Genomic DNA, 22,033 nt, shown 5'->3' on the forward strand with positions numbered 1-22,033 from the left:
CACGCATATGCACAGGAATCCATATACACATCTACACATGCATAGACATACATACACACAGGCACACACATATTTCCTGTGCACATACATAATCTATGCATGTATGCATACACATAGGCACAGGCATATATATCCACACACATGTATAGGTGCAGGCAGACATTCATGCATATGCACATTCACACACACACAGAGGTACACCAGCAGTGAGTGGATGTGGTGGGCTCCTGGGGACCCCAACATCCCTTGCCCTGGGGACACATATGGGCAGGTGGGGGCCAAGCAGGTGCTGCGACAGACTCAGCACCCATCGGGTGATAGGCAGGAGCCCACGGGTGCCACGTACCCCCCTGTGCCACCTTCAGGCACATGTGGCCCTGGCACCTGTGTAACCTATCCTCACACAGGTGGGCAAGGGCAAGAAGCTGCTGGATGCGGGCAGGGAGGCAGTGGGTTTATTGCCTGCACAAAGCATCCAAAGAGGCTGAGCTGCACCATTGCCCTGGGGCCATGGGGGCACAGTCCTTCCCCCATGCAGCCCCATGGGGTGCATGTCTGCCAAGGAGTCCTGTTCAGGCAGTGAGCACACAGTAAACCCTAGTTTCTGGTGGTCCCAGTGCAGGGGGTGCTTTCCTGGGATTGCCAGTGTCTGTCAGCACTCATCCTGTGGTGGGGCACGGCGCCCAGCCCTGTGGGACAGAGCAGCCATGAGCATTGTGCCAGGGTCCCTGGAGCAGGGGCATCCCTGGGTCGGGGGGGTAAAGCTGGGCTCTGCTGGGACTCAGCCATAGGGGGTACCTAGGCTAGGGACAACGGGACTGGAGGACACGGGGATTGAGGTGCATGGGAGGTCCCTGTGCTGAGGGCAGCGGGGAGTGGTGTAGGGGTGGGAGGTCAGAGGATGCAGAACTCCCAAAGCTTAAGAGGCTGGTGGGGTTGGGGTACTTGTGGGGCCCCACAGCTGGGGATTTTGGGGTACATGGGGGGATCCCAGGGCTGGAGACACTGTGGGAATGGAGATAGGTGTGGGGTCCCATGGACATAGACTAGGCTGGGCAGGGGGTGATGCAGGTGGGATGGGCAGGGGTCCTTGCTCACCTGCAGGCCCTGGTGACGCACTTGAGGCTGTGCCAGCAGTGGGCACCCAGGGGTCTGCTGCCCACCATCCTCCAGAAGGGTGTCAGGCGTGGCAGCCAGGTGGCCACATGCCCTCCCACCTCCCGGGGCTCCCACAGCACCCAGAGGGGTGGATGGGGCAGGGAGGGGGGGGGTGAGCCCCTTGGCCCCCAGCGCCCACCCCCCATGCCCAAACCCACCCGGAGGGTGCTGGGGAGAAGCAAGAGGAGGGAGAGAAGCGGCACCAGGCCGGTGGCAGTGCATGGGTGGGCAGGGGAGGCCCTGCCACCTTGGCCAGTGCTCAGTGCAATAGCAGCTGAGGCTGCCATGGTACTGGCAACTCTGGCCGTCCCATGCCTCCACTGGGCACTGCTCCTGCCCGGTCATGGCCTTACACAAATATGGCCCCCACCCCATCTAGGGGCTGCCAGCATCTCTGCAGGGCACCTGTGAGGGAGGCATCTGGAGCCTGGGCATCACTGTCTGCCTTCTGCTACAGCTCCCAGCAGGGTGCCTAGGGCAGGGGGCAGCTGCGCTCCGCAGCTGGGTAAGCTCCACACCCTGTGCCCCTGCACCTTGCCCGGCCCAGATTTTCCCCAGCACTGCTAGGGCATGTGGGGCAGGTCACCTGCTCCCTGCCAGGTGTCATCCCAGAAGATGGGGCATATGAGGTGGCAGTGCCCACTTGGGATGGGTAGCAAGAAGGGTAGTGACTGGGGACCTGGTGGAGACAGAGCAAAGCCCCAGTGTGGGTTGGGGGCAGGAGAAGGGGCTTGGAGCAGGGCAAGAAGGGCCAGGGATATGCTGGCTGGCCTAGGGGAGAGCAGGGGGCCAGTGCAGCCCCAAGTACAGGCGGCAGCCCCACAGGCAAGACTCCTGCCAGAGCATGGGGTGGAGGCATGTCCTCAAAGGCAGGGCTCCTGGTGCTCTCCACAGGGCTGACGCCAATGGGGTGCCAGGCTGTGCTTGGGGGATTCACACAGCTGTGGGATCCATGGGAAGAGCCACCCCCCAGGGTGCACCAGGACACTGGGCTGGGGGCTCCGCACCCTTCACCCAGCTCTGCCCTGGCAGCCCCGGTGCTGGCACAGTGCCAGGGTCAGCCGAGGGACAGCAGCTTTTTCCCTGAACTGCTGCTCCTCTGTCCCTTTGGCAGTGTCTGCCCCACCACCAGTGCAGAGATCACACTGCTGGGGCAAACCCTTGGTCCCTGAGGGTATCCTAGGAAGGGGTCCAGCCCAACAGGCACAAGATCCCACCAGCACAGTGCATACGAGAGCACAGGGCTGGGACAGACAAACCCAAGTGCCCATCTGTCTCTGGGCTCCTGGCAGATCCGAGGGGGGCCACAGCAGTCTGGGGTGCAGGTCCCTGACAGGGCCAGCACTGAGCACTGGCACCCAGCGGTGCCCAGAGCTGGGACAGTGCCCAGCGCCTGCATCTTTCATCATCACTTGCCTGGATGAGTCAACACTACGTGCTTAATGATTGACAAGGGAAAAATCTTTCCCCTGGGGTCAGGTCCTCGAGATTCCAAAGAAGCTGAAGACATTCCCTTCCCCACAGTCTCCTGGCTAGAGATGGCCAGGATGTGGCCAGATAGGGACAAGGGATAGGAGAGGAGACTGGGGCTCTCCAGCTCCTCACACTGCCAGGACACAAGAGAAACTTTGGGGCTGGCAGCCCCCTGCCCCACAGCAAACACCCACAGGAGGGAGTAAGTGCTGAAACATGCCCACAGAGCTTGGACCAGCAATATTACATGGGACTGGAGGCCAAGCAAGGGATGAGACCCTGGAGAGAGCCATGAGATAAGGATGCAGAGGCAGTACCCAGCTGGTAATGCCACCAAGCACTGGGAACAAGGATTTCTGCTGCCACCTATGCCTGCCTCGCTGCTCAAAGAAGGGTAACTTTGCCCCAGCTTTACAAACACAGGGCATCATGCCCAGGAACAGGCAGGTTTGCCTCAGACACCTTCCTAAAATAGCCCTGGAAGCCAAATGCCCTGATACAGTAACAGATAGCCTGGGGAGACCCAGCTTATTGGCCCCCTGTGGTCCCCCAGGAGCTGCCCAATACAGAGGGATGTGAGGCATCTGATCCCCAGCCCCACTGAGGCAGCTGCCTGCAGCCACATCTGGTCCCCCCCGCCCCAGGGCAGGTCTACACTGCAGGGGAGGCTCTTCTCACAGCTCCTGCTTGAACAAGCTGGGATTTACCTGCTTTCGCACAGCAGGAAGCAGCACCCACCCCTGCAGTGCAAGCACAAGGAGTGCTGCACAATGACACAGTCTGTACCAGCCTGTCCCAGGGGAGCAGGGGGAGCCTGCCGTACCCCAGAGACAGAGCAAGAGCAGGCCAAAATGGTCTTTAGCAAAATCCATCAATTTATTTATTTACAGTCAGCAATAAATAGAGGGAAGCCAGGTGGCAGGGGTGCTGGGAGTGGGACTGACCCCTCCAGGAACAGGCCAGGACACCAGCAGATCCCAAGGCCCATGGGACAGCAAGGGTACCAGAAAGCAGAGGGACACCATGACAAGGGTCTAGCCCCTGGGATAGGGTGAGACCCGAGCCCTGCTATAGGGCAAGCCCAGGAGTGGCAGCAGCAGCAGCGAACGGAGCCCAGCATAGGCAGCTGCCTGGCCTCTGGCACTGGGAGAGGAGCTGACAGCTCAGGTCCCTCCAGTTTTCACAGCCCCCCTAGAGCAAAACTGCAGGGGAGGAAAGGGTTTTCCCCCCTGCCAGCCCAATTCCCAGCCCAGTGAGATGCCACTGCAGCTAGGACTAGACAGGATGGGGTGCACGTGAGCTGGGAAGGAATCCCGCAGGCAGGGTTACACCAGATACAGACAGCACCAGCTTGGTGCCAAGCATGGGGACACCTGGACCCCTTGTCCTTCCAGCCCCAGCTCCACCAAGAGACACCCAGCCACCTAAGAACTTTGTGCTCCAGTCCAGGGACCCAGCTTATCTCTGGGAGCATTGGGCCAAGCCCTGCCTCCTGCCTGCCCACCCCCCCCAAAAAAAAAAAATCCAACAGGCAGTGGCCATGGGGCTGCAGGAAGGACAGATGCCATGGGTCAACTGCCCCAGCACAGACTCCTGCCTTTAAAAACCTACAATTCACATAAAATTGCCATCGTAAAACCTTCCGCAGAGCAGTGCCACACAGGGCTGGGGTGGCGGGGGGTGGGGGCAGTGAGCCTGCCCCAAGTGGAGCAAGACAAAACCCTGAAGTCCGGATCCAGCAGGCATAGGCAAAACCTGGGTGTGATATGCCCCGGCAGTGGGTGTTACCGGCAGGTGCAGGCCTCTGCAATCATGTTCTCATACTCCTTGTAGAGGATGCCACCGTCACGCTCAATCATGAGGACGCTGATGGGGCTGTAGCGGTAGGGGACACAGGAGGGCCAGGGCACGCTGGCATCCACCAGCTGATGGATGAAGCTCTGCACCACTGCATGGTTGGGCACGTGGTAGTCATAACGGAGCAGACGGGGACAGGCACCCTTACAGTAGCGTGGATTGTAGCGGTGGGGAGCAATGATCCAGTGGTCCCAGCCCAGCTGGGCAAAGCTGACGGGGAACGGGCGCAGGGAGCAGTCACTCTTCTTCTCTCCCTGCTCCCGCAGGTAGCCAGGCAGGTCATGGGCCAGTGTCCCCATGTCACGCCGGTGCCGACGGTTCTCCACTGCTGGAGGTGCCAGTCCAGCCTGTGTGTCATTGAGGTAGAGGAGGAGGAAGGGGTGGCTAGGTGCCACTGGGGCATCACGATCCCCCGCCCGGCCAGCACGCACACAGACATGCCGCAGCTCCAGGTTCCCCATGCTACCATTCCCTGGCACCAGGTAAGGGGTGACATCTGCTTCAGCCCAACCACGGCGAGGGTGGGCAGCAGGGCTGAGCAGCACCCCGGGTGCCTTGCTAGTGGCTGCCAGCTCCAAGGTGCAGAGCAGGTGACCATGGGCCAGCGGTAGGCTGGGCAGGTAGACTACAGTGGCTCGGAGGAGGTGCTCGGCTTCAGGTTGGCCCTCCAGGCGGTAGGTGAGGGGCTGCACATACCAGCGACCTGCAGGGAAGCAACAGCCAGTCCACCTTTAGGTTGACACAGGAAGCACTGTGCCAGCACAGCCCTCTCCCAGGGTGCTGCGGTGGCCCCACACAGGGCAGCTGAGCCCATGACAGCCAGGTGCCCCAACGGAAGGCAGGAGCCTTAGCAAACAGCAGCTGTGTGCCATGGCTCACTGCTGGGGTGGAGGGCAAAGAGTGGTTGGCGCAACTCCCATCCTCTGCACCATCACCACTGGCCTGACATAGCATCAGGCAGGATGGGATGGGGTGAGTGGCACACAGGGCCAGCGATGCACTTGCCCATCTCACCCCAGGGGCAGGGCAAGCCTGGCCCACCCACCAAGGGGGACCCCACAGCCAAGGGCAGCCCCGCAGTTCACAGGATGTGCCAGTCCTGGCCAGGACACTGAAGAGGGGAAGGAGGCAGGCAGAGACTCCCCTCAGGGCTCAAGTCCACCCCACTGGCTCTGCTAGGCCCCCACACTGCCCTTGCTGCCCAGCTGCTCCTTACCTGCCCAGGGCTGACGCTCATGGGAGTTGGCCTGGACCAGGCGGATGGTGTTAGTACCCAGGCTGCGGCCATGGCGCGGTCGCCCTTCACGATCAGCAGCACGCCAGTACAGGTTCAGCATGTAGCGCAGGGGCTGCCTGTTTGCTGGCCCAGCTCGCCAGCCCTGGCTGCCTGGTGCCCGCACTTGCAGGGCCTGCAGGAGGGGCAGGGGGGGGATGGCAGGCAGGGAGCCAAGGGGCAGTGGGGGCTGGTTTGCAGCCTGGGAAAGGGGCACAGCAAGGAGGAGGAGGAGGCTGGTGAAAGGATGGAGCAAAGCCATGATAAGTGTGAGGGTGGGTGGATGAGCACTACAAGGTGAGGCTGGCTGGCAACAAGATTAGGGGGAGCCTGGAATCATACTTCTTTCCCCTGGAGAGGCAGACCTGGTTGTAGCCACTGCAGGATGCTGCCAGCTGCTATCAAGCCAGGACAGCCATGCCAGCTGCTTCAGCTCAGCACATGAACAGAAAAGTGGGGGGTCTCTGTATTCAAAAAGGAGCGCAAATTACGGACTAAAACCCAGACCAGGGGCCAAGCCAGCCAGACTGAAGCCTGGCTATGGGGGCTGTAGAAGTGCCAGGGTAGGGGGGTAGGGGAGAGGGGGGTGAAGTGGGGTGCGTGGGGAGGACCAGCTCACTCAGCCCACCTGCTCCTGACCAGCCTCCTCCTGCAGAGTAAGAGGCCCTAGCTCTCAGGGCCCTTTTAAAGGCATGGCCCCAATCGGGGTTTAAAGGGCCAGGAGCTCCCTTCATCCCAGGGGAGAATGGCTGGAGCCCAGCACTGCGCTCCGCGATGGTGAGAACCCCTCCAGCTCCCCCCACCCCATGCAGACTCTCTGGCAGTGGGCTTGGCACCTTTGTGCCCATTGCTGCGAGCTGGCATGCATTGGCCAGAGCAGGCACAAAGCCTGAGGGTCTGCTCCCAGGCCAGCCCAGCAGCACAGCCAGGCTGCCCAGTAGCTTACTTAGCCCAGCTGAGGGATGGGCATCAAGCCTAGGGACCATGGCACTGAGGCCCACAGGTGGGCAGAGTGACCCAGACTCCAGTGTTGTGGAGCACAGGCGGGTCAGCCAGTGGTACCCATGCTGTGGGCACCACCATGCCTGCAGCTTTACTGGGCTTGGCTGTCCCAGCTCTGAGGTCTCTGCTCGCACTTGCCAAAGGTCGAGAATTTGCAAGGGTGATGCCCACCCTATTGCTGGCATGGGTCATTTGAGGCATTGCCCTTACAGGGGACATTGCCCCCCAGCCCTGGTGCTGCTTCATGGTGCTTATTTGAGGCAGGCTCTATGGGCACACCACAGGGCAAGGTGTGGGCAGCTACAGTCCATGCCCCTGGCAGGGCACCTGGTACACTGCCCAGCCCCACAGGACAGTGCTGCTCTCCTGCTGGGCTGGAGAGGGTCAGGGGAGTTGATGCTCTGGTTGGGAACCACCGGTGTGGGCACAAGGACATGGGGGCAGCTGTGGCATGTATTGATGCCTGCCTTGCCCTGGGAGCTGCCCACCCTCCCCAGTGCCAGCTGGACACAGCAATAAGGTCTGGAAGGGCCGTAGCGGGGGAGGCCAGGGCAGGGAGGGATGTGGTGCTTAATGGGGTGTGGGGCCACACGTGAGCCAGGGTGCAGAGCCCTCACGCCTGGCCAGGCAGCCCTGGTTACTTATTTGAGAAAGGGCACAGCAGCAGCCAAGCCCACTGGAGTCTGGGAAAAGTCCCAGGCATGGCAGGCACTGGCAGTGAGTGGGGGGCACAACAAGGGGGGGGGGGGGTTGGCAAGGCCAGTGGTGGACATGCCGAGGCCATGCAAAGGGGGGCCGTGTGTCACTGCTGGATGGGCTTCAGTGCCACAGTCTGAGGACCGCCCCACCCTGGTGCCCTGGGACCCCCCAGCCTGTGCAAGGACCGGGCTCATGGCCTGGCTGCCTGCCCCCAGGCTGGGCTGGGGTTTGAGGCAGGCACCAGTGGACAGGGCTGCCAAGAAAAACTCGAGGGACTCTTCCCGCGCCAGGGCTGGGCATACCCGGGGGTAGCTCGCCTGCCCCGTACAGCAAGCCCACCCTCCCGGGCCACAGCGCTGTGCCCGCCCAGCCTGCCGGCATCCGGGGGCCGCGGGCGTTGCTGGCAGGGCTGAGCTTTCCCGGCCGGCTGGGCTGTCTGCGAAGGAGATGAGTAAGAGCCGGGCCCCGGGCGGGAAGGGGAGGAGCGGGACTCCAGGGCTCCCCGGGGAACCAGCGCCGATCCACTTCCACCACTCCCAGCTGCTGCCCACTGCTGCTTTGCCCTGCCTCAGTTTCCCCAAAGGGGCACAGCAGCCCCTCCTGGACCTCGTGGGGGAAAGGCAGAGGTGAAGCACAGCCATGCTGCCACGCCTGCCTTGGGGCACCTGGCAGGCCAGGGTGGGGGCCGGAGTGGGCAGGCCAGACAGGAGCTGGCATCGCGTGCTCATCTGCAGGCAGCAGGGCTCAAGGCGCCAGCGTGATTGCTGGGGTGGGGTGCCACGGGGAGCCTTCTGCCCCAGGGAGCTGTGGTGGGTGCTGCATCACTTCGCTGCCACTCAAACAGGCACCTCTTGCACCTGTATGAGCACTGCCAGGCTGCTGGCCACACCATGCTGCTGGGCTGGGCTAGGCTGTGCCAAGCCATGCTGTGCCATGCCATGCCAGGCTGAGCTGTGCTGAGCTGGCCCTAATGGTGCTGGTCCCTGGAAGTACCATACTGTGCTGGGCGTAACTGGGTCACGCTGTGCTGAACCATCCCAGGCCAAGCTAAACCAGGCTGGGACATGCTGTGCCAAGCTGGACCATGCTTGTCTGTGTCAACCTGAGCTGAACTGCACTGAGCAAAATCAGACCAGGCTGAGTGGAGCCAAACCAGGTCAGGGCCCTGGCCGTGCCACGCTGTACTGATTTGAACCATACCAGCCCTGTGCTGGGCCACACTGAGCTGAGCCAAGCCAGAACACACCAGCCTAGCAGAGCTGCACAGCACAATGCCAGGGCTGAGCCATGCTGGGCCAGCCAGCCCATGCTGGCCCCCTTGCTATCCCATGCTGAACCAAATTGTACCGGGCTGAGCTGTGCTGTGCCAGTCCTCCATGTCACACCATGCTGGGCTAAGCTGGACTGAGTTGAACCATGCTGGCTGGGCTCTGCCAAGCTGAGCCAAGCAGCTCAGTGCAGGTCCCTGGGTCCAGCTGTGCAAGGCCAAGCTGAGCTGAACTAAGTAGCACAGTTCTGTGCTGTGCCATTGTGTGCTGAGCTGTGCCAAGCTGTGCCATGCGCTGTGCTGAGCTGTGCTATGGCTGTGCTGAAATGGGCTGAGCCAAGCCGTGCCAAGCGAGGCTGTGCCGTGCCATGCCATGCTGAGAAGTGCCATGCCGTGCCTTGCTGAGCCAAGCTGACCAGCGCTAAGCCGTGCCGTGCCTATCCGAGCCCAGCCGTTCCAGCTCAGCCGATCGCAGCCGTCCCCCCGCGCCTCATTGGCGGCGGCGGCGGAGCAGCCCCGGTGCCGGGCCGGCCCCGCCCCGTGCTCGGCCCCGCGCCGCTCAGCCCGGGCGGCGGGGGTGTCATTTCCTCCGCGGTGCGGGGCCGGGCCGCGATGGGGCAGTAGCTGCCATGGAGCGGGCCGAGGGCCGGCCCGGCGCCCCCCAGTACGTGCATGTGCAGCTGCAGGGGGGCGCGCCCTGGGGCTTCACGCTCCGCGGCGGGCTGGAGCATGGCGAGCCTCTCATCGTCTCCAAGGTAGGCGCCGCCGGACGCGGTCCCGCGTGGGCTCCGCGGCATCCCCCCCGCGAGGGGCCTCCGACCCGGGGCGGGGCGGGGGAACACGACACCCGGTGCGCGGTGGCGATGGGGACACGGGGAGTCTCGGCCGTGGGTTCGCATGTCCCGGCGCGGCGGGGCCGTGGCAGGCTCCCGCACCCACGTCCCCCCGCGACCCGCCACGCCGAGCCGCGGGGGAGAGTGGGAGCGGGGACCGTGGGGGCCGAGGAGGCGGAGGGACAGCCCAGGCCCGGCGGCAGGAAGAAATTCCTCCGGCACATCCGTTGGGCTGGCGACGGGGGGGCCCCCCCCGGTCCCGTTCCACGGGGCGCGGCCCCTCCCTTCACGTGCTCACCCGTGGGTGCCGCGCCCCCGGGCACCCCCGGGACCGGGCTCTGCGGGGACGTTGGAGGTCACGGTGGAGGGGACCGGAGTCCGTCCCGTTCCGGCACCCCCTAAGCGCTTGGGCAGGGCCGTGCCCGGGAGAGAGGGCTGGTGTCGGGGTGCGGTGCCGCGCCGGGGGGAGGCGCGGGGGTCCATCCCGCCCCCGCGAGCGGGGAGGGCGAGGGTGGGGCCCTTACGGCCGCAGCGTCCCGCCGCGCGGGGGTCACCGATGCCCGTGGCCCCGCCGGGGCATCGACCTCCTGGGACACCCGCTGGGACCCGAGCGGCAGCCGGGAGTGCGTCCCCCGCGCCGCGGAGCTCGGCCGAGACCTTGTCACCGGGCGGTTTGGCCGCCTCCCCGCCCGGTGCCACTGTCCTGCCGGGGCCAGGGCGCTGCCGGGCCGGGCTGTGCCGCGGCCCCGGGGCTGCCTCCCTGCCCCGAGCCGGGCTGGCTGCCCCCTCGGGCCCTCCACGCCCTGCGCCGGGACGCGGGGCAGCGCGGTCTGGCTGGGGGAGCTGGAAAAGTGACTCCGGTCCCTGCCCTACGCCCTGGGGTGGCACCGGCGGCGGGCGGGAGCCAGAGCCCTGCCGGGGGCTGGGGGCTGGGGGCACTGCCCGCCCCCCCGACTCGCTACCGGGCCTCGGGGTGGGGGCTCCCGGTGGGTCCGCCGGCTGCTGGCGGAGGGGATAGGGGGGGCAGGGGATGCTCCCGACTGCCGCTGAGAATGGGGGGTGGATCCTTGCGGAACGGGGGTGCCGGCTCCCGCGCTCCCCCCCCGGTCGGGCCGCCGCCACCGCGTGTGCTCTGCAAACAAAGGGGGCTTGTTCCAGCGCTCTGTGCTTTCAAGGGAGGGTCCCCCGGGGCGCCCACTCCGCCGCCGCGGCCAGCCGAGGTGTGTGCGTGCTGGCCCGTGTGGGGAGGGCGCAGCCCCCACCGGCAGCACAGGGGCCCCCGCGCCGAAAAGGGGAAAGGGGTCCCGGCGCTAAGTGGGACAGTTTGGCCCCTGAGCCCGCTGCGGGCGGGATCCCTTCCTGCGGCAAGTCCCATGGCACGCTGGATTCTCTGTGGAGCTGCCAAGTGTCCCCCAGCACAGGCCCCCTCAGGCACATTGGGAGCAAGGAGGGAGTTCTGTGTGGGGCAGGGTGGGCACAGCTCAGGAGCTGCCACGGCTGCTGTGCTTTCTAGGACAAGTCTCTCCGGGGGCAGGCAGATAATCCTGTGAGCCAGCCAGTGGCCACCATTAGGGCCCAGAGTGAACACCGGGGGTGATGTCAGGGAAGCACTCAGGGCTGGCCCAGCCAGGCAGGGCAGCAGGCAGCAGGGTTTGGCTGCCAGCGCTGAGTTTACTGGTGGTGAATGCAGAACAAGAGGCTGTTTGTGCCAGTTTTAGCTCCTGGTGAGCAATGCCAGGGCTGAGCTGTGTCTGTCCGTCCTGGCGTGTGTGGTGACCCAGACATGGGTGCAGACCCAGTGGTGTCCTGCACTGGAGGGGGACCTGTCACAGCTAACTCAGCCCTGTGGCCATGGCAGGTGGGACTGGGTGGGCGCTTGGCTGGGCAAAGGGCTGGGGTGAAGGTACAGCCTGCCCTGCCAGCCCGCACTGCTGGAGCAGCCCAGTGGTGGGCAGCAGCATGGCAGAGGTTAAGCCCAGGTGCTCCAGCCAGTGCCCTTGCAGGCAGCTGTGGACGCTGTGCCCAGGAAGGCATCCCCACAGCTGATTCTGGGGTGGGAGGGCAGCCTACCGGCACAGGTAGGCGTGTCAGGCTGTGCCCAGCCTGGGCAATGCATTGCAGTCCCCAGGTCCCTGAAAAAATGGGGAGTTGTGGGGTGCTGGGCACAGCTGTGCCAGGCAGAGCCATGGGGCAGTGCTACACTGGGCAGGACCGGGTGCCATGTTGCCCGTGGGCAGCAGGTTGCTCCTTGAGCCCCTGTCCAGCACCATGGCTGCGAAGGGGTGCCCAGGGCTGTGTGCCTGGTGGCCAGCCCACTGGGAAGGTGCAGGTGCCACCCTGCAGCAGGGCCTGGCTGCCGAGATGGCACCGCAGGCATTGTAGGCAGAACATGTTTCTCTGCTGGACTGGACGTGGCAGGGCAGGGTGAGGAGCTCTGTCACAGGGCAGGCCAGCTTTGCCCGTCACCTTGCGGGCAGCTGTAGGGTCTGGCCAGGTCAAGCTCCACATCCACACTGGGCATGGGGACTTGCACCCCAGGTCCTGCCCCATGCACCTGCATACCCCATGCCACTGTCACCATGCAGCCCAGCAGCTGGGCTCGTTTGTCCTCCTTGCAGTGTGAGGGGCTAGGCACGGTGGTACCAGGCCATTGAGAGTGGCAGGATGGACAGAAATTTGTGTCAGCCCCAGACGCTCTGCCTGTCCCAGCTGGGCACTGCTCACCCCAGGACTGCCCACACTGCACCTACCTGCTGGGGCAGAGGGGACTTGTTGGGACCCCCCAGTTCTGGCAGCGCTGTGTCGTCCACGCCGTGGCAGTATGGGGTACCAGGCTTATTTTGGCTGTGGGTGGCAGGATGGGGTAGGCATGTGCCAGGGCCAGGCACAGCTCGGCACTTCCCCTGCTGTTGGCTTCACTGCGTGCACACAGCATGATGGCATCCTTCAGGCACTGAAATAACTGCGGGTGCCCAAGCAGGGCTGACGTGGGGCTGGGAGCAGCAGTGGGGGGCTGGCACCCGTGCTGGACAAAGAACCCTTGTGCTACCCCCGCCTGCGGGGGAATCTGCTGGGACAGGACATTTTTCTTCTCCCCCCGCTCCCTGATGCCCTTTCCTTGCTCAGAAATTCATGTGACTGGGGCAGGGGGGGAGCCTGGCGCTGCAGATCCCTCTGCAGTGCCTGGGGTGCAGGCACCCCTTTCTGAAGCCTTTTTCTCCCCTGGCACCTGGTGGCAGTGTCACCACCACCCCCAGGGTGTTCTGGGGGCTGTATCCCCCCCCAACACCCCACCCCTCTTTGTTGCCCAGGTGGAGGATGGGGGCAAGGCTGCTCTGTCCCACCGGCTGCAGCCAGGCGATGAGCTGGTGAACATCAGCGGGACGCCACTGTACGGGTCCCGCCAGGAGGCCCTGATCCTCATCAAGGGCTCCTACCGCACCCTGAAGATGATTGTCCGCAGGTTGGCTGCGCTGCGTGTTGGGGGGCGGGGGGGCGGAGGGTGGTGCCAAGGCCTGGGAGGCATCACCTGCCTGGGGCGCTGGTAGGAATCTGGCAGTGCCCCCGTCCCCAGCCTGGAGGTGCTCCGTGCTTTGGCGTAGGACTGAGTAGGGTAGTAACTGGGTAGGGGGCAGCCCCACCATGGCTGCCAGCACCCCTTGGTGGGCGGGACACCAGCCCAGGGTGCTGCCAGCAGAGCCAGGGCAGTGCGGCAGGCTCGCCACCCCCTTGCTAGGCGGTATCCTCAGAGTGTGGCCGCTCCTCTCCCTTCCTGCCTGCCTGCCTGCTGCCTGCCTGGGAAAGGAAGGAGAGGCAGGGCTGGGCTGTGCAGTTGTCCGTCCACCCCCCTGCCGACCCGCATCCACTCCCTTGGCTGCATCCCGACCGGGCTCCTGTTCCAGCGGTCCCTAGGGGTTGGGGCAGCGCAGGGCGCTGCCCACGGGACAAGGGGTGCCATGGGGCTGTGCTGGGGCTCAGCATCATCCATGGTGAGTCTGGGGGCTCTGGGCAGGGGGTGGGACCACTGTGCTAACCCCACTGCTCACCCCTGTCACCCAGCAGGTGTTGGGGCAGCGCTGGGCACTTGGCGGGTACAGGAGGTGGCATCTGCCCGTGTGTCTGTGCAGTGGCACTGGACGTCGCTGCTTGTGTGCGCTAGGGTGGCTGGAGACCCCCACAGCTGCTTGACACAGGGGGTGGGACAGGGCTTGGCACCTGGGGACCCCTCCCTGGGCACACAATGTGGCCAGATTGCTGCAGATGCTGAGGGACTGAGGAACAAGGGGGAAGGTCAGGCTTGTGCTGGGGACACAGATGTGGCCCCAGGGTCCTTGGCATGGCTGCCATGGATGGACCTTCACCCTGCCGTGGCATTGCCTCTGGGCTGTGCTGGGGCCATGTCCTCGGTCCGCTGCTGATGCTGGCAGTGGGGCTGCTGCAGGCAGGGGAGCCCCATCAGCGGTGGGGGGCAACCGTGGGATCCCACTGCCCAGCACTGGGTGCTGGCAGGGCTGGACGCTCCTCCCTGCCGTCCTCATCGAGCGGGTGCTGGCCTGGGGGGGACAGGAAGCCCCGTAGGAAGTGACTTCAGCCCTGGTTCCTCGGCCCAGCTTCCTCCCCATTCTTGTCCTCTCCTGCTGTTGCTCTTGGCAGGAGGAGCGTGCCCGTCCTCCGGCCCCATTCCTGGCATGTAGCCAAGCTCACCGAGAGCCGCCCCAACGCCCCTGCCATGCACTGCCTTGCTGATGCCTTCAGCCTCTCCTGGCCCTCGGGGTGTGATGTCAGGTGAGACCCCCTGACCAGCCCCCAGGGGCACCCATGGGACCGTACAAGGGGAGGGAGCTGGCAGGGCACCTACTTGGGTTGGGGCGGGAGGGGTGTGGGGTGTGCGCGTGCTTGCTTGCCCCGCACTGCTGTCAGGCATCACCCCGTGTCCTGTGCCTGTGCTGCCCTTTCCCCTGCCTGATGACTTGCTGGCTCCGGGCAGGAAGGGGCGGTGGCTCCATCGGAGTTGGCCAGGAGCTGCCGAGTCCCTGTGCCCCTGCTGCCGGTGTGGGCAGGGCCTGAGTGGCTGGAGCCACGCACACCCTGCGCCCCTGAGCCCATTCCCCCTGCCAGCACTGGGGCAGTCTTGGTGCTGCCCCCAAGCCCGGGGATGAAGGGCGGGCGAGGGCTGCACTGGCCTGTGCCCTCCCCATCCTGGGGGGTGTATGTGGTGGGAGGGCATTGGCTCCCTGGGATCTCTTGCCCACCAGAGGGGCTGGCAGGGATCAAGATGGGGGGTGGCGGGCACCCCTAACACCGGCATGGGGCCGGGTGGCAGCGAGCTGTCCCTGCAGTGGAACCCACTGTCCCGGCACTGCAGCACCGACCGGAGCAGCTCCATCGGGAGCATGGAGAGCCTGGACCAGCCTGGCCAGGCCTGCTATGAAGGCGACCCCTCACCCATTGACCAGGGCATCTACCACAGCAAGCGGGACTCAGCCTACAGCTCATTCTCCACCAGCTCCCTCACCTCTGACTGCACTCTCTCCCTCCGCCCTGAGGAGACCACCTCTGTCGACTCCAGCCTCCAAGGCTCCTGCAAGCCCCCCAACGGGCGCTACCTGACCACAGGGGCTGAGCCACCCACCAGCCAGCACCCCGAGGCCTGGAGGGTGCCTATGCCCCCCCAGCCCCCTGTCAGGAGGGACAGTCTGCGGGCAGCCCCAGCCGGCAGAGGGGACAGGCGCTGGGTGTCAGTGTCGGTGGACATGCTGCATGCCAAGGGTCGATGGATCTCTGACACCTTCCTCTGCCAGAGGGATAGGGAGGCAGAGGCAGCAGGTGGGAGGATGCCAGTGCCATACCCCATGAAGGACCGCCTCTCTGCCAATCAGTATTACACGCTGAGCTCCCACCCCAACCGATGCCCAGCCGAGCCACACCGGGGGGAGGGCACGGAGCCTGGTGACCAGCTGTACCTGGATGGCAGCATGCACCAGGTGCCGGATGCCATGGCAGCAGGTGACAACCTGCTGCTGTCCCCCCTCAAGGGCCATGCGCCACACCGGCACAGTGCTCCTGAGCAGCTGCTGGCCTCCCAGCTCCGCTCCCTCCAGGTGGGCTCCAGCAGCGGGCGAGCCTCACCGGCCCCCGATGGGCACCACTGGACCCTCTCCCCGCTGCACCCTGAGGGCAGCCGGCCAGGGACTGCGGTGGCTGCCCAGGACCCCCAGCTCTGCCCAGAGCCATGCTGCTGCCTGCCGCCCTGCCGCTGCTGCCCTGAGCTGCAGCGAGCCTGTGGGCAGGATGGGCAGGGGGCCAGCCCAGTGCGTGGTAGTGAGGGGCCGGCAGAGGAGGAGAGCCGGGCAGGGGGCCGGCGGGCTGGGGGCCCACCCCACCGCTCTGCTCAGATGCGCCGCCGCAGCGACCGCTTTGCCACCAGCCTGCGCAACGAGATCCAGCGGCGCAAGGCCCAGCTGCAGAAGAGCCGGGGTCCCGGTGCCCCGCCACCTGGTGAGGAGCCGGTGGAGGAGGCAGAGGAGCCCCCCGAGGGCAGCGTGCTGGTGGAGGGACCCTGTGCCCCAGCCAAGCGTCTCAGCCCTGCGCCAAGCGAGGATGGCAGGAACCCCAGCTGCTCGGAGGACCGGGGCATCCCCACCCCTGACCCACTGCCGGTTCCCAAAGGACCCTCATCCCCGGAGCGGGTGGTGCGGACGGGCGGGGGCCACTGGCGCTGGTCCTCAGAGCACAAGCTGCAGTTGCAGCGCTCGCCCAGTCCTGGTGAGCTGGAGGGCTACAGCCAGGGGCCTGCGGCCCCCAGCTCCCCGCCACGGGGCACCGATGAGGCTGTCCTCCTGCCCTTTGCCGACCGCCGCCGGTTCTTTGAGGAGAGTAGCCGGCCGGTGCCACCCCGGCACAGCAAGCCCTCGGCGTGTGATCCTGGTGCCTTCCAGCCCCACGGCCCCGAGCGCCGGGACATCCGCCACCTCTCCATGGACCAGACCTATGGCCCCCCATCACCCAGCCAGCCGGCCTCCACCGGCCTCTATGCTGAGTGCTGCCGGGAGCAGCCCCCCTGCTACAAGCCGCAGGGGAGGCCGGGCGAGCTGGAGTACCTGCGGGGCTTCTACCCCTGCGGGGTTCCCCTGTGCCCTGAGCCCTGCCGCTACTGTGGCAGGGACCTGTGCACCCCCCCACTGCCGCGCAGCCACACCTGTCGCTGTCACCCCCAGCCCTGGGCACGCTGCCCCGACTGCTACTGTCCAGGCCCCCGCCCTGGGCGGGAGGAGAGTGACGCCTGGCCCCCCCGGAGAGCTTTTGCCACGGTGAGTGAGCCCCCCAGTACTGTGCTGGGGAGCAGCACCGGCACCACCCTGCACTCCCAGAGCATGACTGTGGGTTGGGGTGGGGGTGCTGTGACCACAGGGTGCCCTGCAGACCCCATGCATGCCTACTGTGCCTGGGGGTCAGGGGTTGCTGGAGAGGGGAATGCTGACCCCGCTTTCACACTCCCTCTCCTTCCAACCATGCAGGAGTTTCCTCCAGATGAGTGGGAACCACCGGCAATAACCAGGAAAGCCAGCCAATCCGTCAGGTGAGCCCATGCCAGCTGCCAGGACGTGCATGCCACTCGGTGGGGACCTCTGCTAGTGAGGCACAGGGACCACTGTGATTTGGGTGATGATGTACAAAGTGCCTCCCTTAATGCCCTGGCCGCAGCTGTGCTGTACCCTGAAAAGTGGGGGCGCGTGCCACCACGGGCAAGCAGGGCCTGGGGGTGTGAGGAGGTGCCCGTGGCGGGGGAGTCCCTCCATACCTGTCGCCAGGGGGCTAGGAGTGTCTCTGGGGGGCTGTATCCAGCACAGGGGCACTGGGAGAACCCAGGCTTTCCCCACTAGTGGGACTGGGTGACTCCAGCTGGTGAAACTGCGGCAGGGGTGGGCATGAGCTGCTGGGGGTGGGGGGCGACTATCCAGGGGGGATGGGTGCCCCTTTCTCTCCCCAGTGAGCTCTCCCACCACCAACTGGGCTTCCCAAGGCTTGGCCCCTTCCACCCGTGCTTTGAGAGCACCGAGCCGGAGTGGACACCCTGCTACCGGGCCACATCCACGCACGACCTCTCATGGGATGGTGACCGCCTGGCCTGCTCCCCCGAGAGTCCCCCGGATCCCCTGCACCGCCCACTGCGGGGCAGAGCCTTCTCTGAAAGCCACCTCAACTTGGAGCCTGCTAGCCCCCGGGGCCGCGACCAAAGGAACCTTCTCCGTGACAAGCTGGACCCCTCTGGCATCCCCAAAAAGAAGGGCCCCCCACCTCCCCGCCCGCCTCCCCCCAACTGGGAGAAGTACAGGCAACGCCGGATGTCCCAGCGCCTGCTGGATGGTTCTGGGCATGGCTCTGCCTTCACCGCTGCCCCTGTGCCAACCTACAGCATTGCTGAGGCTGTATGCGAGCGGACCCAGAGCCTCAGTGGGGAGCAGGGGGGCTGGTCCTGGGGGCATGCCGCTCGCTCCCCTGCCCCACCGGGTGCCTGGCCCCGACCTGAGCCCCCCAGGTCACTCCACAGGATGCCTGAGCCCGATGCTGGCAGTGCCGAGATTTGCAGGCAAGTGCCGCCATGACGTGGGGGTGGGAGCGGGGCTGTGGGCACAGCCTGGGCACGGGGTAGCTTTGGGGACATGTGGCCCTTCGAACCCTGTGTTGGAGCATCCTAATCCACCCCTTGGGGCAAGCTATGGGATTTTTTGGGGGTGGGGGTGTCCTTCCCTGGGGTGGGCATGGCCCTACATGTCCCCCATGGGTGGGCAGGGGAGCTGATGTGGGTGCCTCCACATGGGTGTTGGCAGGGTGGCAGGGGCTGGGGAGGAGCGGCCGAAGGTGAAGCGCCCTTGGGAGACGGAGGAGCAGCCCCAAAGTCTCAGCCGGAACCAGGAGCGGGGCTGGGCTGGCCCCCATGGTGTGGGTGAGTGCTCCCTGCCCCTGCATGGAGGCCCCAGCCCTGCCACCCCAGAGGCACCCAAGCCTGTCCCTGGCAAAGCAGAGGGGGTGAGCTGCCAGGGGGGCCGGCCCCAGCCCCACCATGTGGACTCGAAGGAACTGCTGTGGGATGTGGCAGGCAGGGACCGCTCCCTGGCTGGTATCCTGGCCCCCTCGGCCCCCCTCAGCACTGCCACCGAGGTGATGGGCGAGCTGCTGGTGGCGGGGGAGTGGCAGCCCCGGCGGGAGCATTTCCGGCGGGGACTGGCGCCTGGAGGCCCTGGCGCAGGACAGGTAGGGCTGGCGTGGGTGTACCGGGCACTGTGCTGAGGACAGGCGGTACCCCACTGCCACGGCGCTGAGCCCGTGTCCCTGCAGGCAGGGCTTCGAGCCCATCTCGCCGCCCCCTGGGAGCACTGCCAGCTCTGCATCCTACCCAGCATATTATGGCATGGCATCGGGCAAAGCTGAGCCGCTCAGCAAGGTAAAGGAGCTGCCGGAGGTGGAGAGAAGTTCAGAGGATGAGGAGGAAGAGGTGGACCATGAGCTGGTGGAAAAGAAGGTAAAGTGGGCACTGCTGGGGACGATGCCCTCGGGGTTTCCCACTGCAATCGCTGGGTGTTCTGGAGACCAGACACATTGCTGGATGCTCACAAGGAGTGGGGCATCGTTACTTCCTTGCGGGAACTAGAGGCATCACCAGATCCTCAGGGGAACCAGGGACATTGCTGGGTGCTTGCAGGGACCAGAAGCACTGCTGGATGCTCACAGGGGCTGGGACATTGCCAGGTGCTTGTGAAGACCGGGGGTGTTGGGTGCTTCTGGGACCTGGGAGCGTCACCAGCTGCTGCTGAGAACCAGGAGCATCCGCTCAGAGGAACTGGGGGCATTGCCAGATGCTCGCAGGGACAAAGGGCATTGCTCAAGTGTTTGCAGGGACTGGGACATTCCCGAGTGCTCACAGGGACCAGGAGTGGCGCTGGGTGCTTGCAGGGACTGGGGACATTGCTGTATGCTCACGGGGTCTGAGACACTGCCAGGTGCTTGCAGAGATCGGGGACATTGCCAGATGCTTGCGGGGCACAGTGCAGCATGGCACCCCTGCACCCAAGTGCCGGTCCCCAGGTCCCAACAGGGGGTGGCCCCAGTTGCCCCTGACCCCTTCCCTCTGGCAGCTGCAGCTGATTGAGAGCCTGAGCCGCAAGCTGGCCGTGCTGCAGGAGGCGCAGCGGGGGCTGCAGGAGGACATCAGCGCCAATGGGGCACTGGGTGAAGATGTGGCTGCCCGCCTGCAAGCCCTCTGCACCCCAGGGGAGTTTGACAAGTACCGCCTCTTCGTGGGCGACCTGGATAAGGTGGTCAATCTCCTGCTCTCCCTCTCGGGTCGCTTGGCCCGGGTGGAGGCTGCCCTGGGCAGCCTAGGGCCGCATGCCCCCACTGAGGACAAGGTGAGCACGGGGCAGGGGGGCACCTGTGGGGTGTCGGGGTGCGGGACCCTGTGCCATTGCTGCCCATCTTGCCCACAGGTGGCCCTGCGAGAGAAGCAGAGGCTGCTGGTGGCACAGCTGGAGGATGCCAAGGAGCTGAAGGAGCATGTGGGGCGGCGGGAGGAAGCGGTGGGTGCCATGGTGGCGCGATACCTGCCTGCTGAGCACCTCCAGGACTACCAGCACTTCGTCAAGATGAAGTCAGCCCTCATCACCGAGCAGCGGGAGCTGGAGGAGAAGATCAAGCTGGGCCAGGAGCAGCTCCGGTGCCTGCGTGAAAGCCTCGGCCAGGCCCCCAAGGGCTGCTAGCCCCCTGACCAGCCTCCCCCCAGGACCCTGACCATGGCCCCAGCTTGCTGGCCCCTCAAGGGCTCTCCTTGCACCTGTCTGTCTGTCCAGCCCCTGCCTTTTATTTATTTTTCCAGTTTACTGAGCAGGGGAGGGGGTGGTGCCCGCCAGGCACAGGCCAGGGCGGATCGTGCCACAGAGCTGCCCTGGGCTCTAACAGCCACCCAGCTCCCCGTGGCCCATGACGGCCAAGGGGATGGATCTTGTCCCCCCCTCCCCGGGTCTTTCTGTGCCTGCAGGGGACCCTCTACCTTGCCCTGGACACCAGTGGCTATCCCGCAGCTGGTGCTGCACCGAGTGCCTTAAACACCCCCTGGCTGCCTCAGAGCATCCCCATGCAGCAGTGCCTGGAAGGGTTAAACCATTCTTGCACTCCATCATGTCTTATTTGTCTGTCATGTCTGTTTGTCCAGTTCTGTCTGTCTGTCCGATGGGAGCTGAAAGAATTTCGGCCCCGGGCATCCTTTTCCTCTCCATTGTGTCTGAAACAATGGCCCTGGTTAGCAGTTCTTTAACCCACTCCCGGCCGGCTGAGGAACTGCAGGGGGCCAGCGCCGGTGCTGGTGAGTGCTGTGCACCCCTCTACCGGGGGACACTGCGGTGCCCTGGCATGGTGCCCTGCCAGAGGAGGAGGTTCTGGGAGCAGTAGACCAGGGGCTGTGAGTGCCCCCTGCCACCAGTGCTGTGGGCACAGGGACCACCCAGCCTCATCTAGCCCTTGCCTCCAGCCTTTGCCCCAGCACTGGGAAGGATTAATAGAGGAAAAACCACCCTAAGGATGAAATGGGGTACCTGTCCCCTTCTTCTGTGCTGCAGCAGCCCCAAATAGCACTTAGACCTCACGCTGGGTCATCCCATCTGCCCTGCCGCTGCCTGTATGCCCCCATGGGCCGGGCAGGTGCCTTGCTGATTTTGCACAGGGGTTTCATGGAAGCGGCAGCAGCTGGGGGTGGGCCCCAGCCCCTTTAGGGGTGGCCATAGCTGGGCAGCCCAGCCCCAGGGTGCAGGCGGCACCCGTGCCTACCCACTTGGCACTGCAGCACACACACCCCCCGGTGTGGCTGCCCACGCCCCTGAGCCCATTGAACACTATGCCCCACACCAACTGGCCCTGCCCTGGGACAGTGCCTGGCAGGAATGGGGTCCCCCGCATGCCCCCCATCTCAGCCATGCCCTGTGCCTGCCCAGGAACACTGCTAGGACCAAAGACTGCACCCAGTGGTGGATATGCTGCTCTTGGGGGGACTGGCATCCCTTACTTAGTAGGTCACTGTGCTGGTGTCCGTGCCTTGCCGCGTGCCATTGTGCCTCTCTCACACTAAATGAGCAGCAGCAGCTGCACAACTGTTCCAACTTGTGTCTCGTGTGGTTTGTCCCTGCAGCCCCAGCCAGTGGCACTGGGGCTGGCCAGTGACTGCCAGAGGGGCAGATGCCCCAGCTAGACTGAGCCAGGTCCTGTCAAATGCTTGGGACCCAAATGCTCCCGTGGCACCACAGGCACCAGGGATTCAGCCATGGGCAGGGAGTCCTCTGCACTCAGTGCCACCAGGCTGGGTCAAGGCAGGGGACAGGGCCTGGACCCCTCCCCAGGGGCACATGGAGGCGGCACAGTGCTTGGGTGACAGTTGTAGCATTGTCCCTGGCACTCACAGTGACAGCATCACCTCCAGAGTTT

The 22,033-nt window shown here is 65.2% G+C and overlaps 2 protein-coding genes across 2 annotated transcripts; one reads left to right on the plus strand and one right to left on the minus strand.

The window, feature by feature from the left end:
* Positions 1-4,415: 4,415 nt before the first annotated feature.
* Positions 4,416-6,023, minus strand: BMP15 (bone morphogenetic protein 15). Its single transcript, XM_056359309.1, has 2 exons — positions 5,705-6,023; positions 4,416-5,191 (listed from the first exon to the last, which is right to left on the minus strand). Exons 1-2 carry the CDS (start codon positions 6,021-6,023, stop codon positions 4,416-4,418), a joined length of 1,095 nt encoding a protein of 364 aa, XP_056215284.1.
* Positions 6,024-9,310: 3,287 nt separating this feature from the next.
* SHROOM4 (shroom family member 4) lies at positions 9,311-21,707 on the plus strand. The gene is given in 11 exon segments (XM_056359969.1): positions 9,311-9,484; positions 12,874-13,025; positions 14,216-14,347; positions 14,886-16,872; positions 17,080-17,141; positions 17,553-18,152; positions 18,394-18,784; positions 18,786-18,817; positions 18,902-19,085; positions 19,699-19,971; positions 20,050-21,707. Coding segments are annotated over 11 exon segments (4,209 nt in total). The 5' UTR covers positions 9,311-9,358; the 3' UTR covers positions 20,320-21,707.
* Positions 21,708-22,033: the final 326 nt, after the last annotated feature.

Source organism: Falco biarmicus, chromosome 14 (assembly GCF_023638135.1).
Source record: "Falco biarmicus isolate bFalBia1 chromosome 14, bFalBia1.pri, whole genome shotgun sequence".
Classification (NCBI taxonomy): Eukaryota; Metazoa; Chordata; class Aves; order Falconiformes; family Falconidae; genus Falco; species Falco biarmicus.